Raw genomic sequence first — 18912 nt, forward strand, 5'->3', positions numbered from 1 at the left:
TAAATGTTTATTGTTTAATAATTATTCATTGAACATTAATAAATGTTCATTTCCAACATACTTTAGGTTAATTTTAAGTAACAATAGAGTAATACAGTAAGTAGCAATACAGTAATTTTTAAACAATAGTTGAGTTAAATAAAACTACCCAGCAGGTTGGGCAAACATTTAACCCAACCGCTGGGTTAAAACAACCCAATTGCTGGGTTTGTCCATTTTCAACCCAACTTGGGTTGTTTTTAACCCAGCATTTTTTAGAGTGTACACTGTATTAATGAAACAAAGCCACATATTTGTACCATACATGTGTGCAATTAATGTGAAACAAAGGAAAATCTGAAACTGAGAAAGTCAAAAAGCGTTAGGTTTGTCTGTCTGTTAAATCCTTCTCGCAACATTTGATTTATGAAAATTTGATATGATTATTTCCAAGCACGAACAACCTGACTGTCAAGTGTACACCCCAAATAAAAGGCTTGTCCTCTGTCCTGGCTTTATTATAAATTTAAAAAAGCTTTTAAATGAAAGCAGAATGTTCTGTTCCATTCTGAAAGCTCAGATTATTGCATTACGGCATATGTGTAGAGGTAAGAGGGTCCACTTGATCCGTGACAAGTTATTGAACCAAGAAGGTTTTGTTTTGCTCTCACGGTCAACAGATTGTCAATTTTCTTTTGAGTCTGTGACATCTGGGAATAAGTTGGTCCCACTACGGTCCTCTAATCCGCTTGTTAAGACATGACGTAAGGAATCTCGTTTCTGGGTCCAAGCCTCAACTCGTTTCATTTGTCAATGCCATCGACGGCCGTCAGACTTAACATCTGAATTGAGCCCATCCTTAAAAATATCCCAGTGAATTGTATCTCTTCTCATATGTAAACAATTACCACCGTGATTGTTAGATAATGTACGGTTAGACATGCACTGCAGTGCATTTTCAGATGCCAAGAAATATGCATGACGACAATTGTATGTTGTGATGAAATTGATCACACTTTATTTTTTTGTTGTGCAAATAAACCAATATTAAACTTGTATTACCAATGTGACCTTAAAAACAGACATAGCTTTTTGGCTGTTTGCACATAAAAAATATGTGAGACCATGAAAACACGTCTAGAGTTTCAAAATGTCCAGGGACGGGCCTGTTCATAGAATAAAAATGTTGATGTCAAACCATAACAGCAACGAGGAACCAGAACCAGATATGTGTCATCTCTGTCCGTAACATGGAGCCTGCAGCTTGATGAGAACAGTAATACTCTTTTGAAATTGAAAACAAATTCACAATAAATATTAAAGCGGTTTATGGCTCTTTCACTCTTTGTTTAGTTTTACAAATGTATTAATATGGTAATCAGCTATTTTTACATATGAAAGTAAGAATATTAAAAAAAAAGAAATCGAAACATAAAAGGCATTTTAAAAAGTAGCAAAAATGAGGTAAGCTGGTAAGACATTTCCCATTTGAATGTCATCTTCATACTGTATAATAAATCAAACAATTTAAATCTGTTTTTAATAAGAATCCACCCCAGGACATAAAATATTTGCAACAACAAAAAAACATCTTAATTGTTCATTGGTTTCTCTTTATTAGATTATTTGCAAAGATACAGAGTGCACTCCAGTCCCACTGACAAGTTTTATTCGTTTTAAACCAATTAATTTAGTTTTAGTTAATACTTACTCTTACAATCTAAAAAATGCTGGGTGAAAAATAACCCAAGTTGAGTTGAAAATGGACAAAGCTAGCGATTGGGTTCTTTTAACCCAGCGATTGGGTTAAATGTTTGCCCAACCTGCTGGGTAGTTTTATTTAACTCAACTATTGTTTAAAAATGACTGTATTACTTGCTTAAAATGAACCCAATGTAAGTTGGAAATGAACATTTATTAATAAGTTTAATGAATGATAATTAATAAACTTTTAGTAAATTGCTTATTAATAAATGTTAACATTTGGATTATTATTGCTGCCTCTAGTAATTATGTGTCTGATTTTTAATTTCCATTTTCAACCCAACTTGGGTTGTTTTTAACCCAGAGAGTAGTTACAACTAACCAATACTTAACATCTTTAGATCTTAGTTGCATTAATAGGTTAAATTAAGCATTTTATCTTAGGACGAGTTGTCAGATTCAAACAGTTTTATGACAATGGCCTCATGTGGCTGCATTTTTATTGACCGTAGAGACACAGGGCCGAATCGGTCAAGACCTGTGCTGGTTAAAAACACCCCAGCTTCAGGCAGGCTGGGAGCCCAGTCTGGGTCCAGAGTGTGAGGTTCAGAACCCAAATTAAACAAGACCAGGAAGTGAACGCAGCCCCATGAGCGCAGGAAAGCTAAAGGAGGTGTGGCTGTAGAGTTGAGGCCAGAGGACGACGTGCTGCTATTGAAGGGAAGGAAGGTGAATCGGCCAAAGTGGAGAGCCTCTTCACGAGCACGCGACTGAATCAGAGAATGGAATAGGGCTAGCGGTTGATTCAGCTGTTCCTGTATTTTTGAACAGATTAAAAGAAATGTCACATCACAAAAAAATAAGTAGTTGAACCATAAACATTCATACTGTACCCAAAAAAATTTCAAACTGATAACTGCAATGGCTTATTGAGGATGGTTATGTCACCTCACCTGGATTGGATTGACCTCATCTCCGTATTTGATGACGGGTGTCCCAGGTAAAGTCATGATCAGGACTAGAATTGCTCTCTGTAGCTCCCACGGGACTCCTCCACCCACCTGTGATTGGTTCAAACACAAGTGACATTGCATTCTCAGAAACTTCCATTCAACTCAGACTGGCAAAATGGGCTTTCAATACAACTTGGCTGCCTATGCAGTAGAAAGGCAATTTAAAAAAAGAGAGAGAAAGAAAATCGGTGCTACCTGACTAGAAAAAACAGAAAAAATGTTGTCTTCTCTTTTTCCAAATATGTAGGAAAATGTCAAAACCCATAATGCACTGAAAATGTTGCCATCCAAGGCCAGTCCCACCAGTCTGCTATAGATATGCTTCAAATACCGCCTTGCTTTAGTAGGAAATACTTCTTAGCAAACTTTTAGTCATAATGACGTCAACTTGTATTGAAGAATTCAAAGAGTAGACGTTTAGCGGGAGTGAGTTACTTTCGGTTTCCAGTGAAGAATCCAGCAGCGCGTTGAAGGCAGAGACTAAAGGCTGCAAAGAATACGGAGAGAATGCTTCAATGGAAAATCTGAAAAACCTCCATGTTTGTAGTCAACATTTCAGACTGGATGACCAAATGGAGGGAATAAAACAATGAAACTGTTCTGTTAGTTCCGCCTGAAGCAAAACAGTCACGTACAGGTAAGAAAGCTGTTGCTATAGTGTTCCATTTTTACCATAATGTTGTTTTTAAAGAGTAGATGAATTATGATACAATTTTCAGTGATAATCAATATAATTTATAATAACAACCCTCTGTCGATCTGACTGTATACAAAAATGCGGAAGTATAACTGTAGTTTGCACAAAAGCTCTGGTCTTTGCTGAAAAATAAACATGAATTTCTCAGTCTAGGTAACACGGTGAACGAGTAAACATTGTTCCTCTACATATACTACCCACATTGTAACAATAAAAATCAATAACCATTGATAAACATTGTTTCTGTGACCTCAAAGTTTTTTGTTTTAAGGATTAGTTTACTTCCGAATGAAAATTTTCTGATAATTTACTCCCCCCCAATGTCATCCAAGATGTTCATGTCTTTCTTTCTTCAGTCGAAAAGAAATTAAGGTTTTTGAGGAAAACATTCCAGGATTTTTCTTCACATAGTGGACTTCAGTGGGGTACAACAGGTTGAAGGTCCATATTGCAGTTTCACTGCAGCTTCAAAGAGCTCTATATGATCCCAGATGAGGAATAAGAGTCTTATTTAGTGAAAAAATCATTCATTTTCTAAAAAAATAAATTAAAATTTATATACTTTTTAACCACAAATTCTCATCTTGCACTAGCTCTTCGATCCGCACACATGATGTAATCACGTTACAAAGGTCACATGGAAGTACCAATCCAGTATCTACAAAGTGAACGTGCAAAGATTAAGCCAAACACCCTTTACAAAAAAAAAAAAAAGGTAAAAAAAATGATATCGGACAAATTTGAAGGTAGAGGAGAAAATTAGATGAAGTTTTTCGCCTATCACGTGTGACCTTGTGTTGTGCATTGCAGAGCAGTGTAAGACAAGAATTTCTGGATAAAAAGTATATACACTTTTATTATTTTTTTTAGAAAATGACCGATAGTTTCGCTAGATAAGTCCCTTATTCCTCATCTGGGATCGTGTAGAGCCCTTTGAAGCTGCATTGAAACTGCAATTTGGACCTTCAACCCAGTGAACCCCACTGAAGTCCACTATAAGGAGAATAATCCTGGAATGTTTTCCTCAAAAACCTTAATTTCTTTTCGACTGAAGAAAGAAAGACATGAACATCTTGGATGACATGGGGGTGAGAAAATTATCAGGAAATTTTCATTCAGAAGTGAACTAATCCTTTAATGAATTATTGGTCAAGAGCTTGAAGTCATCAAACTTTGACAATTTTTAAGCCTTTTGACCAGTGAATTTTCCAGGTTTTCTGTGTGAAAATTAGATCATAGTTCACTAAACCATTGATTAAACTCAAGCTTCTGTCAGCAACTAGTGTTTGTGTGGGTTCTACATATTGTTCTTTTTCTGTAGTTAATTAATGCTGACGTCATGTTTTATCTTGGTCATATTTACTGTAAATGAGAGTGTTCGGGTTTGATGAGTCACAAAAAAATATGACACCCTGATCATGCCAGCTCAAAAAAGTAAGTGTGAAATAAATTGAGTCCTATATGCCACCCACCTCAGTTTCATTTCCGAAAAGTGTGTCTATTATTTTTTCAGATATTCTCTTGCAGTCAAGTGATTTGCAGATTGCTGCTGTACAAGCAGCTAAAACTAGCCAAGCTGGTATTAAACTGGTTCAGGCCCAAAACTCCTCTAACACCAGCAAACCTGAGGCGTGTTTCCTGAACAACAACTTCACTCTCTGCTTAACCACAATGCAACGTTGGAAAAATTATCTAGCTAGTCCTGACTGTTTACTGTAAAAAGGTAACACCTCAGTTGATTACATTATAGTTCATTTACACAAAACTACAAAAATGGTTAAGTTTTAAAAATCATGTTAACAGGCAGTATTTCCAGAATCTACAGTATTCAAGTCCACTTGATAGTAGTTCCAACCACAAGTTTGCAAAGCTGTTTGAGAATGTTTGTTGGAACTATGGTTTCAGGAAACACCGAATTGCTGAACTGTGTTAGTCAGGGCATCCAGTCCTGCTCCTGGAGGGCCACTGTCCTGCTGAGTTCAGCTCCAACCCCAATTAAATACACCTGAACCAGCAAATCAAGGTCTTACTAGACACACTAGAAACTGCAGGCAGGTGTATTGAGGCAAGTTGGAGCTAAACTCTGCAGGACAGTGGTCCTCTAGGACCAAGTTTGGACACCCCTGATGTTAGTAATGACAGAACTGGCAACCACAGATGGCTAACGACACCTTTGGGAAACACACTGCAGGTTATGAGACCAGCTAGGACCAGCTTACGTTTTGGGAATCATTAAAGTTGGCATGAAACGGAAGTTGGGATAGTCTTTTCTTCCAAATCCACCTTTGACCTAACAAGCCTACTGCGTTTTAGATTATGGGAGGCACTTGGGAGATTAGAATAATGTCATCTCATTGTACTCAGTTTTTGAAAATGCTTATTATTGCATTCATAGAGTGAACCTTTCGCTGATTGTTTACAATTTAACTGTGTTGGACAGTGTTGGACAGAGGTGGATTGTGATATATATTCGAGTGGAACAGCTTCTTGAACAAGAAAAAATGTAGGACGGGACTTGATTTTGTCTATAGGGAATTGATTGGATGGTTGTGGTTTGCTATTGGTCAATCTCATGTGAGTGACAGGTTGTCCCGCCCTCATGTTAGTAAACATGTCATCAGAGAAGAGATGCTGCAAGAGGGAGGGAAAGTTATTTTGATTAAAGATTATGAGGGTTCATGAATTAAAAAAAATATGAAGAGTTTGGTTACAAAACGCCATAAACGCGAGTTTCCGCCGAAATCAGTATTGTATCTGGTCGGTATTGAAAAGTCATTTATTAATTTTGCGCAAAATGTCGTGTATTTCTGTCACGTTTTCTCCCTTTCTTTCCAAAACGTGACAAACGCCAGTCTCTTTTTTTTGCAGAACATGATATATCTGCTCAACCAATCGCAGCGCACCATTCCACCCACTGTAAACATTGAAGGCTTTTCTAAAAAGCCGTTTTAATGTACTCGGCAAATGTGTTTATTTAACCGTGCGGTGGCGCCAGATACTCTTTAATCGGTAATAACAAATAATATATAACGTTGAATTCATTTTGGGAGTGATAGCTGAATGTATTTTTAGTAAAATGCCTGTATATAAGCTAAATATTGTCAAAGTTTAGACTCTGTCATGTATGTGAATCAGCTTACTTTGTTGTGTATTTTAAATTTGAAAAATAACTTTTATATTGATGGATTAATTGCATTTTGAAGAAAAAAAAAGTCATGGATTTATTGCATTTTGGGGACAAAATAATATGTTTTTATAATAAGCTTTTTAAAATCAAAATGTAGATTTGAATTTATGTTTTTGAAACCAAAAGATGCTATGTTAAAGTTTGAAACAGAAAATAGTGGTTTTCATCTTGCCACTTTCTTAGTAAAGAAAACACCTTTTTACTCAAATTAATCAAAATGGAGTAATTGCATTTTGGAACCAAACTCTTCATATATATATATATATATATATATAAATGCACAAATACTGCAATTTTCCATAACATAAGAACATAAGAATGGTCCATTTTGATTTCATGGTGACTTTTAAAGAATAAACTGTTAAAGTCAGTGCAGTACATATCCACTCACGGTCCAGCTCGGCCAGAGTCCCTGTGGCGTCTGCAGACTGGCCTCCATGGCCTCAGCCACCTCAGCAGGAGACAACGGATGGTGTGATGGGGGAATCAGTGACTTTGTAACCAGCTCCACCAGTGAACCATTAACCGTAATGTTGGACACCTTTGTTTGCCTCACCATCAATATTCTAAAAGAATGAGATAACAAGACCTGATTTATGTCACCATGACTTGCGTAAAACAAGTTTATGTAGCAAATTAATTAACCTGTTAACTGTCACTGTCCCAGTACCGGGACATTTGGCACACTTTTTTAATTGCCTTTTCCCTCCATATCACATATTTTACATAAATTAGGTATAATTCTAAAGCTTAAAGGAATTTGAATTATACCGCCTTCCGTATTCCGTAACTTACAAAAAAAGCTTAAAGGTGCCCTAGAATCAAAAATGTAATTTACCTTGGCATAGTTGAATAACAAGAGTTCGGTACATGGAAAAGACATACAGTGAGTCTCAAACACCATTGTTTCCTCCTTCTTATATAAATCTCATTTGTTTAAAAGACCTCCGAAGAACAGGCGAATCTCAACATAACACCGACTGTTACGTAACAGTCTGGATCATTAATATGTATGACCCCAATATTTGCATATACCAGCTCATGTTCAAGCATTAGATAAGGGCAGCCAGTATTAACGTCTGGATGTGCACAGCTGAATCAGACTATTTAAGCAAGCAAGAAAAATAGCAAAAAATGGCAGATGGAGCAATAATAACTGACATGATCCATGATAACATGATATTTTTAATTACATTTTGTGAATTGTCTTTCTAAATGTTTCGTTAGCTAATGTACTGTTGAATGTGGTTAAAGTTACCATCGTTCATTACTGTATTCACGGAGACAAGAGCCGTCGCTATTTTCATTTTTAAACACTTGCAGTCTGTATAATTCATAGACACAACTTCATTCTTTATAAATCTCTCCAAAAGTGTGTAATGTTAGCTTTAGCCACGGATCACAGCCTCAAACTCATTCAGAATCAAAAGTAAACACCCAAATAAATACAATACTCACATGATCCGACGCATGCATGAAGTATGCATGATGAACATCTTGTAAAGATCCATTTGAGGTTTATATTAGCTGTGTGAACTTTTTAAATGCACTGTATTATCGTCGAGAGCTCAGGAGGGCAGGGAGCGAGAGATTTAAAGGGGCCGCGCGCTGAATCGGTGCATAGTTAATGATGCCCCAAAATAGGCAGTTAAAAAATTAATTAAAAAAATCTATGGGGTATTTTGAGTTGAAACTTCACAGACACATTCAGGGGACACCTTAGACTTATATTACATCTTGTAAAAACTGGTTCTAGGGCACCTTTAACTGATGCGACGCCAGTTCCGTTTTTTCCGTAAGTTGAATACAGAAGGCAGTCTGGCGGAAGCTAGATATTTTCTTTCATAACTTGTTAAATAAAGATATTTTGTGTGGTTCAGCTCACACACATAGGTATTGCTCACTGCCATTATAAAGCTCGGATGCATCAAGATATTTATTATTGAAAGTGAACTAATCCTTTAAACATTCATCCTGTGAAAATCCTTTGAAAGTGGACATTGCTTTACCATGGAAATGCTCCCCTTGTGGGTACTGTCATGTTTCAAATTTGACAAAATTAACTGCACTGTTTTATAATAAATTCTTTTTCTAATCTTAACAAAACACATTTCGTTGGAAAGGTCTGAGAATCAAGGTTCTATTTTTGGCTGAATGTAGGTGTCACCTGTTGGCTTATTTTTGGTATATAGCTACCAAAAAAAAACAACAAAAAAAAGGTGTTTGTAACAATACGAAGTTTCACTTTCCAAAGCATTCATGAATTACAATCATTTAAGTTAATTTAATTTTTTACGTGACAGTTAACAGGTTAATAGACATTTGTCGAGTTTTATGTATTGCAGGCTCACAATGAAAATAAAGATATTAAAATAGAGAAGATATTTGGAAGATTGTCAGTAAACAAACAGATCCCGCCCACCACTGACTGCCAGAGTAGGAAAAATAAATACTATGGTAGTCAATGGGGGACGAGATCTGTTTAGTTACTGACATTCTTCCAAATATCTTCCTTTGTGTTCAGCAGAAGAAAAAAAAAAATCATACAGGTTGGGAACTACTTGAGGGTGAGTGAATGAATGATGACAGAATTTTCATTTTTGGGTGAACTATCCCTTTAAAGTCAACATGAAAGGGTGTTCGCAAACCATTTTACTTCTATATTTTACCATGACCTGAGTTTATCCTTCAGAAATTGACTTTGTGTGATCGGCAGTATAAGTTTAGCTGAAAAACTTGATACCTTTCATCATCTTGTGAACTGAACTCTTGCATCAGCACGTTCCACTCCATTAGAGTCTGTGAATCATAAATGCACATTGATTTTTATGAAGTCACTGCATATGGGCCCCTAACCACCTGCACCTCATCATCAAAAACACACACACTTTTTCCACAAAACAAGACACGTCAGTGTGTTTCCAGACAGTTTTACCTCTGCGGAGAAGGCTGCGTCTGTATCACAGATCCCAAATCCAGACACACCATACTCCAGCCAATACCTCAATGAGTACTGGAGAGGGAAATAATATCACATGAGCAATAATAAACAAGAGGTAGACAGAAATATTGACATAAAACAGTAATCCTTACAAGAATCATCTAGTGACAGTTAGACTTGCCATTTTCACACTGGTATGGTATGCAAGTTCAAAGCAGTTATACAGGTATGAGCACTGGTTGAGTGCTAGAAGATGATTTTAGCTCTGCAATTGCTTACACGGTAATGTTTATATAATAAAAAAATGAAAATAAAGGATATTAAATTATTAATTTACACACAGACCAACCAAAAATGAAGGACAGTGGTGTCACATTCTTCCAGTTTTTCCAATTACATTCAATACCTGAATGTACTCTGATGCACCGGACCAAACTTCGGTGTCATTACCCGACTCCTGCTCAAACAGGTCCAGCTCACACAGGTCCAGCATCACTCTCACACCTGAACCATATGGAAAATCTTTCAGTTAATGTTGCCTAAAATTGTACACAAAAATTCTACCTCAGTTTTTCTTCACACTTCTACTGTTTCACAAGCACATCTGTGTTTGCAGTATTTGGACACAGCTAAAAATGTATAACTGACTTTGCATTAGATAACAAAATGGTATACCAATCACACATTTCAAGAACAAAACATTTCACAAAAGATATTTCTTAGGTTTTAAATGATTAAACAAAAGAAATACTGTTCAACAATAAGACAGAAAGCATGCAGACAAGTCTGAACTAGAGGAGAACTAAAAACCTTGAGGGCATTTGATTAAATGTAATTGGTTAAAATCAAATGAGAAAAGTTTGCATTATTTAATATGTTTTTTTTTTTTTTTAATGCAATGATTTTCAGTACTTGGAGGCCAGTGTATGAGACTAGACTTATGGAATATGGATAAACAGCACCACCTACTGAATGCCAAGATTAGTGCAGTCCTGATCCAACTGCATGCATTTTTAATAATAGGGTGAATGCCAATAATAAAATAACTTTTTTAATAATGAAAATGCACCTGCCTGCTTTCCGGCTTTCTGTGATAAGCCGCGTGAATTGTGGAAGTGTGCCCAGACTTTGGTCAATCTCTGTCAGGTTGGGTGGGGAGCTGTCATGACGGAAGAACCCCTCCAGGATCACTGCCCCGACCCCCAGTGATTTCAGATAAGGCAGCCGCTCGGACACCCCTATGTGAGACATACACCATCATGATGACCTTCACTACTGGAATTTTATTGCTGTTTACATGTATTTGGCTAATATACAGTCGTTTCTGTCCTGCTCACACTCAGTCACTTCACAAGTACATACCACACTGCTTCTATTGTCTATTTATTATCAACAGTGGAAGTGTTAGTGGGTCACTCTCAGGAAACAGTGCCTTAGTGTGTGTCCCCAATGCCAACTACTGATATAATTAAAAAATTAAATACATTTTTAAAAAAACAATTTAAAAAAAAAAGTTAAATTATTTTAAAATGTTAAAAAGTAAAAAAAATTATTTTTCAAATGTTCATTGGACTATCAGTAGTATTAAATGCTATAATATTTTATATATAAATTTATATATTATATATTTTATAATTCTACATTATATAACCTACTAAATACGTTATTTAATGGGTTATATACTGTAGAATTCATTTATATTATATTCATTTAAAATTATATTTTTAAAACAATTAAATTAAAATATCATGCCTTGTTCAACTCTGTTATTTAGTTTTGTTGTTGTTGTTGCTTTTGGACACATAGCACAGGTAAATATGGAGCCCCTAAAGCAGGGTTGCCAGGTTCTCACAACAAAACCCGCCCAATGGATCCTTCGCTAAGCCCCGCCCTCCTTAGTTACTGTTGCTACGCCTGTCAAGCTTTCGCGTCTGGCAAGTCATTTACAGTATGTATGCACTGGTGTCAGACATTTTCAAGGAGATAATTAGTCATTTTTGGCAAACAGGTGAAATATCTGAGAGAGCAAGACAAAAGGGACTGCAGTATGCATATATCCACGACATAATATGCAACCGATTAGAAAATAATTTGATCAAAATTGAAGCTAAAGCTCCCAGCGCAAGCAGCAGCCGGGAAAATGGGAAATGGGAAACACAATTTATTGAGGAAAAGCTTTGTTCATCCACAGCAGGTTAAGTGAAATTTGTGAAAATAACTTAAAATAAACAGCTTATCCATAAGTCTTGTGGAATAAACACAAGACGTTAGCTTGACCACTTTGCAATGATAACATTCTCCCGCTTATATTTTTAGCACGCCAGGCTAACGTAACTCTGTCTTGCCTTTAATCATTTTATTTCACGTTCAAATATATGCATTATGAAAAAAGAACCATCATTATTTCCAAGCAAGGATGTGCGGAGTTAGCTAGCTAGCTAACCTACTCGTCAGATTGACCTACCCGGGCTTACTGCATGTGCACACATCAATATTACATCATTGTTGTCATGATAAATAACACAAAATTACTGTATATGCATTATTATAAGGGTAGGTTTACTGTTGGGGTAGGTGTAGATGTTAATAAAGCCATAGACCACGTTAATATCACGCTGGAAGCACAATCAGATAGGTAACGTTTGCATTTTTCGGATTTTGCTAACGTTACCTACTGTTTCAATGGGAGGTAGCAAAATCTGACAGGGTAGCACAAATTGTCAGAACACCGGCATTTCTCCACTTGAGTTTTAGCGGTCGGGAAGGGAAAAAAAATTCCACCACCCCGTCCAAACTTTTAGGATACCGGGTATCAGGTTAACACAATCCATAAGCACAACGCTTCTGTATGTTCCCTCGCTGGAAAGCTTGACAGACCTCCCGCGCCTAGTAACGGTTGCTAAACCACGATTGGCCTGTGGCAGTTTTCAGGCGTGGCTTAGCAAAGGGTCAATTGCTACTCAAAACTACCCCAAAACTAGCCCAATAGCGTTTCAGGGGGGTCCCCTGGTAAAAATCCCATCCCATGGGCTAAAATCCATGTTTTTTGGCAGGGTTCTCCTGGAAAAATTAGCATTACAGGGAATAAATATCACATTATTGGGGTTGCTTCAAACCACAGGCATGAAAAACAACCTTCGGCAACTGTGTTAAAGTAGCCCAATTCTGTGGGAAAACCACAGACTTGGCAACACTGCACTAAATGGACATGGTGATAAAAAAAATGAGATGGGAGACAAATTTTATTAAAGTTTGCATTCTCTCGCTAATGTTTTGTATTACCCCAAAAACATCATGTTCACTCACAATATTTTTGAGTTCTGTGCAAGCTATTGCAAAGTTTCTCAGGGAGTGCTTTTGTGAGAGAATGCAAAAGCACTGAAATATATTTTTTCCTCCCATCATTTATTTTTTCCACCACCATGTCCCTTTAGGGGCTCCGTAGGTGAATAATATGTTGTAAGACACTTTTAGAGATATTTTGCACTGATATTCAACTCTGTGACATTCAATCTTAAATTATTTTTGAATGTAACAGAGTTGACATGGGTTATTATTTTCAAACCTTTTAGTTAAATGTAAAAATGACAGTAAAACATAAATTATGGGAAAAATACATAACTGCTGGTACTTTGCAAGGCTTTGACCACAAACTGATGGCTAGTTTAATAATCATGCATTGAGAAACACATAGTTGTTGTAGCAAATTAGCTAGTTATAATTAATTATAAATATGAATATACATTTGGGATGCTGGTTGCAGTTTAGGGGGATGGGTTCACAGAAGAGTTATGGGTAATTCATTAAATATATTGAATAAATATCAATATATTTAATGAATATATTGATATTTATTCATTAAATATATTGAGGGGGCAGGGCATTTGCGTTTGGTGCTAAGGTGAATTGGGAAAATATTCTTTCAACAAATTTTTCAAGTTAAAGGATGATGATTAATTATAACCAAATATGACGCCACATTTTCTTGTGAATGACCCTTGTTGTCTGATTTACTGTCTATTAGACATTGTCACAATCACAACTGTGATGTGGTTTCTGGAGATACTTCATAGATGCAACACTGACTTAGACTTTGACATGTGGGTATAATTTTAAGCTTCAGGATGGATGGTAGATAAACAGCTCGAATGTAGACGCAATCTTCTGTATTTGTTACTGTTGTAAATTGTTTATATGAACTTACTGCTGATATGGCTGACCTCGCCACTGTCCGCATCCATGAAGAGTGCTGGCTGCAGGCAGTAAAACACATCCCTCTGCCACCAGTGTAGTGAAGGAGACGCTATCCGCGGGCTCTGGATGATTATTGCGATTGCAGTGCCAAGCATTATCAGCCAACCAATCCAGAAGCAAAGAACAAGACGAGAACGAAACTTCCTCCATTCTGGTCCTCCTGCGCACTTCAGCAGTTCCTCTTTGCTCAGGGGCTTCCAGGTGTACTGCTGGTGCTGATCTTCTGGGATAAGGAGAGGGACAGTCTCTGACCGATCCAGTTCTGTGAATGGACCTCTAGCAGATGCACTGCCATAGCCTGGATCAACTTCGACCTTCACTGTCATCTGGTCTCACTGATTGGAGCCATTAAGATGAAAAACAATATGAAGAAAACTATGATAAATATCTACAAAAACAACCACAGCACCATATTTTATCTAATTTCATCAAATTGAATATATTGCAGATTTTGTAGCTGATGAGAATCCCTGAAACATATCACATATTTCACATGTTTCTCCATCAGTGGTAAATAAAGAGGCCATTTAGTTACAGTATGATGTATAGAGGAGACCAGGATACTTTTCGATCAATGGAATCAATGTCAAGCACAACTAAGTAAAAACTTACAGGGTAAAACATCCATAAAATATTCCTTAAAGGTAGATTATGTAACTTTGTTTGTTCAAAATTACCATAATTTAAATAATGAATCAATACATCATCAATAGCTCTTCCAAAATGTGTCTTTGTTTTACCCTGAAGGTAAGCATATTATTTTAGACCTGTCGGGATGGTTTTGGCGGGAAATTGAGTACACGCGTCAGTAGCCCGTGCGTGTCTCGTCGTCATATCCGTAAAAAGAGAAAAGTTGCTCTGCTACTTTGACGCGTTTATGGTGTGGGAGGGGCATAGATTGGTTGCCACAACGAGCGAGAAAGCTTGACATGGAGCCGCTAAATCTTAGCCTTCGGGGAATCACCCGTTAAAAAAACAACAACAAAAACAAAAAACAAATTCCAAACAGGAGAGTCTGCATGCAAAAAGAGAACATGACAAAGCTAATAAATCAGAATCAACATTGGCTTGGCTTTTTGGAGAACTGAGGGATTTGAAATGTAAAAGCGACATGAGATGCCATTTTATTACTCAACAGTTGAGTAAGGTATTTTATTGAACAGAATTGCCATATCTAGCTCTCTAACAGAGTTCATTTAAGCATTATTGTGAATTGTCATTTCATTATGGTTGTTGTAGCGCTATGCTGGAATTACTGTGGTAAAGCTGCTACAGTAACGTCTAGCCAGTCAGTTTGAGATCCTTTCCATCTATCTGGCTATATAGAGGGTATGCAACGACGTCACTTCCCCGCCGAAAACGCGCGCTCCCTCAGCTGGACTCAGTGGCAAAAGAACCTGCTGCATGACTGGATTTAATAGAGGAAACTACGAAAACGCGACTAAAACTAACGAATTACACTAAAGGTTGGACTCGAAAGTGTTCCTTATAACATGTCAAATAAACCTAATCCATGGATATTGATATGCAGCCAGGAATCGTGTTTCCTGACATTTATATGTGCCTGATTTCGACGGTGGGGAAATACATAAAACAAATCTGCCTGTGAATATTTTATATAACTCCAATATCGGTAGGTCTAAATCCGCGTAATCACTTATATCATGTTATATCGTCATATTGTCCAGCCTTAAAACATATATAGGCTAGTTGTATAGTTTTTGTCAGTGTTGTTTAAAAACACCAAATTATGCAGAATAAGATGGCAAATATTTAATTGATGAGTTGTCAACATAATATATAACAATACAATATATACGGTATGATTTTATCTCAAAATCCAACAATCTGACAAAAAAAAAAAAAAAATGATAACTGCAAATCCATGTTTCTCTGGAGTCCAGTTGTTTGTTGCTTATTTTTCTGTTGCTTTCTGTAGTTTTTAAGTATATACCTCAAGTTTTGTGTCAAAGCTATTTGTACAGTCAATCAAAAAGCTCTTTCCCGTTTTGGAAGTGTTTTGTGCGTTTTTCGCGACATTCATGCTGAAAACAAACGTTGCCGCTCAGTCTTTTGCCACTCAGTGGACGTGACCGCAGTCGTAACGGTCGACGGTGACGTCACGTGCATACCCTCTATATCCCTCATAAGCCTAGTAATGAATGTTTTATGAGCGTTAGGATAACCATATTCATCCGCACAGTCATGCAGAGCCGAAGCACAACCAAAACGTTCATACGCAAAATGCAGTTTTGTTTTTTAACCGCTACTAGAGATATATTACCTTTAACATTTGTTAAATAATGACTACATTTGTGTTTGATCTGCATGGATGGTTGGTACAGATTTCAAGAGTGAAGAAATAAATGTTTTCATTACCTGAAATAAAATAAACATTAACTGAAGTAACATAAAACTTATTGTTTCATAACAGCTAGTTGCCAAGGCATTTTTCATTTGTTTAAAGTTAACTAAAATAAATAATACTAAATAAACTAAGATTAAAAACTACCATATAGACATATTTACAAAATCTATTGACAAAATGACAGTAACAAAAAAAAAATATATTAACTTTAACTTAAATCAAAATGAAAACAGAAAAAAATAAAATCTAATTCTCAAAATTTATCAATGATACTAAAATAAAAACAACACTCCTATTGATCTCTACCAACTTGATAGCATTCAAATATTTTCAGTATCTATTTCAAAACTAATTTAATAAAATTTTAAACTGAAAACTATTTCTTTGCTTTGAGAGAAGCTTTGAGATATTTAAAGCTTGCAACAGATTAGCAGAACTATGCATGTTATTTTATGCTACAAGTTTAGTCCTCATGTCAGTAAATTAAACCTTTTTTACAGTGCTAAAAAAGTATTACGCATATTTCACAAGGTTATTTATTAGCATTTCTTGTTAATGACACTGTACAGTCTGTAAACTATGAACTCACACAGTCACACAGGCGAAATATTTTGCTGTTGTGCTTACCTGCTGTGAATGTCCGTCAGAGTACAAGTTCTCTCTGGCTCTGGCGGTTCTTTTTGTTTCAGTTTTCAGTTTATTGTTATGATAAACACAACAGCACTGCCCAGGCTGTTGCGATTAAAAACAGGTTAAACTTCACTGAGCTCGACCTTGTTTTTAACTCTCTTTGAACATTAAAGTATGTAAGTAGCACCAAAGATGAGGTTTAAGTAATTAGTATAGAGGTGTCATGGTCCTTGACACTCCAGTAACACATTCTACAGAAGGGATTTTCAAAGGCCCCTTTGGACGCAAAGTACATGATGCCCCCAACATGATTGACAATTCATCCACTTATGACTAATTTACATATTTAACACAACTTTTGAGCTATTCAAGTATGATTTCATAACAAAATAGACATAAGTGACATAGGGACATAGAGTTCTCTCATGCAAAATGGGTCCTCATTCACATAATTATTTTTTATGTGTTATAAAACTGGTAGGTGTACTACTCTAGTTAAAAAAAAAAAATGAGACAAATAAATTTATAGTTCAAGTACCCTTTTATAAAGTTTTACAGATGTTATTTTTTAACTCAGTACATATTTGGTTATGTAAATCTATGTTCTCTGTAAGTACAGAGCTTTACATTCATAAACAAATACAAGAAACATATTTATAATACAATTATACATTGAAGCATCTTAGATATGTTTGTTTGTAAATATGTTAATTATGAAATCAGTTTTAAGTGGTTATTATTAATGATTTATCTGTGCACATCATTAACATCATTAGTAATAGCAAATGATAATGATCTAACAATCCAATTAATTCCCAATGAACAAAAGCCACTTTAGTTGCTTTAAAGGGTTAGTTCACCCAAAAATGAAAATTATGTCATTAATGACTCACCCTCATGTCGTTCCAAACCCGTAAGACCTCCGTTTATCTTCGGAACACAGTTTAAGATATTTTAGATTTAGTCCGAGAGCTTTCTGTCCCTCCATTGAAAATGTATGTACGGTAGACTGTCCATGTCCAGAAAGGTAATAAAAACATCATCAAAGTAGTTCATGTGACATCAGAGGTTCAGTTAGATTTTTTTGAAGCCTCGAAAATACATTTTGGTCCAAAAATAACAAAAACTATGACTTTATTCAGCATTGGCTTCTCTTCCGGAATCCTTTCCATTGAATTGATTCCATTGAATCCTTTCATCTGTCGGCGTTGGTAATGCACTTTTACGTCGCCGTGGTTGTTTTTGGTGATTAGGACATCCGTGACATGCACACTTATGCATCATTTTAAAAAATATAACAATACCAAAATACAAACAATGTAGACAAACAATGTAGGGTGCACCGGATAACACGTCAGCAGCGTCTTACATCAGCAGTGTCACTGCGGAGTCGTGAACCACACTCCGGAGCAGAAGGGGGCGGAAATGCACCAATAAGCTGGATGCCAACCGCCGTAAAACAGGAAGGAAAAAGAAGAAGCGGAGTCGTTAACGCGGATTGACAACAGACCCGGAAGAGAATACAATGCTGAATAAAGTCGTAGTTTTTGTTATTTTTGGACCAAAATGTATTTTTGATGATTCAACAAATTCTTACTAACCCACTGATGTCACATGGACTACTTTGATGATGTTTTTATTATCTTTCTGGACATGGACAGTCTACCATACATACATTTTCAATGGAGGGACAGAAAGCTCTCGGACTAAATCTAAAATATCTTAAACTGTGTTCCGAAGATGAATGAAGGTCTTACGGGTTTGGAATGACATGGGGGTGAGTGATTAATAACATAATTTTCATTTTTGGGTGAACTAACCCTTTAAGCCTGGATATACGTCAAAATAGGCTGCAACTTCCATTACATGCTGACTTTTTCAATAGTCAATTGTCTTTTAATGGTCTTTCTAGTCTCACAAGACAACCAGTGTTGCCAATTCTACGGTTTTCACGCAAATTGGACTACTTTAACACTGTTGCCGCGGGTTGTTGTTCATGACCACTGGTTGAAACGACCCGAAATGATGATGATATTTAGCCCCTGTAATGTGAATTTTACCAGGAGAACCCAGCCAAAAACGTGGATTTTACCCCCTGGGACGCATTTTTACTGGTGTCAGTGTTTTGCTACGGTTACG

The 18912-nt window shown here is 36.4% G+C and overlaps 1 protein-coding gene across 1 annotated transcript; it reads right to left on the reverse strand.

The window, feature by feature from the left end:
• Nucleotides 1-1626: 1626 nt before the first annotated feature.
• si:dkey-202g17.3 (amino acid transporter heavy chain SLC3A2) lies at nt 1627-16910 on the reverse strand. The gene is made up of 9 exons (XM_067366158.1): nt 16771-16910; nt 13726-14110; nt 10595-10759; nt 9928-10025; nt 9516-9593; nt 9324-9379; nt 6972-7146; nt 2637-2744; nt 1627-2498 (listed from the first exon to the last, which is right to left on the reverse strand). Exons 2-9 carry the CDS (start codon nt 14099-14101, stop codon nt 2124-2126), a joined length of 1431 nt encoding a protein of 476 aa, XP_067222259.1. The 5' UTR covers nt 14102-14110; nt 16771-16910; the 3' UTR covers nt 1627-2123.
• Between the last annotated feature and the right edge of the window lie 2002 nt (nt 16911-18912).

Source organism: Chanodichthys erythropterus, chromosome 17, assembly GCF_024489055.1.
Source record: "Chanodichthys erythropterus isolate Z2021 chromosome 17, ASM2448905v1, whole genome shotgun sequence".
In the NCBI taxonomy this organism is placed as follows: Eukaryota; Metazoa; Chordata; class Actinopteri; order Cypriniformes; family Xenocyprididae; genus Chanodichthys; species Chanodichthys erythropterus.

Bases quoted from the DNA above. Each gene is read 5' to 3' on its own strand.
- si:dkey-202g17.3 (XM_067366158.1), bottom strand. From the start codon at position 14,101: ATGACAGTGAAGGTCGAAGTTGATCCAGGCTATGGCAGTGCATCTGCT. The intron at 10,026-10,594 runs GCAGGTGCATTT...CATATGGTTCAG, and splicing joins CACAGAAAGCCGGAAAGCAG to GTGTGAGAGTGATGCTGGAC. The intron at 9,380-9,515 runs GTAAAACTGTCT...TATGATTCACAG, and splicing joins ACGCAGCCTTCTCCGCAGAG to ACTCTAATGGAGTGGAACGT.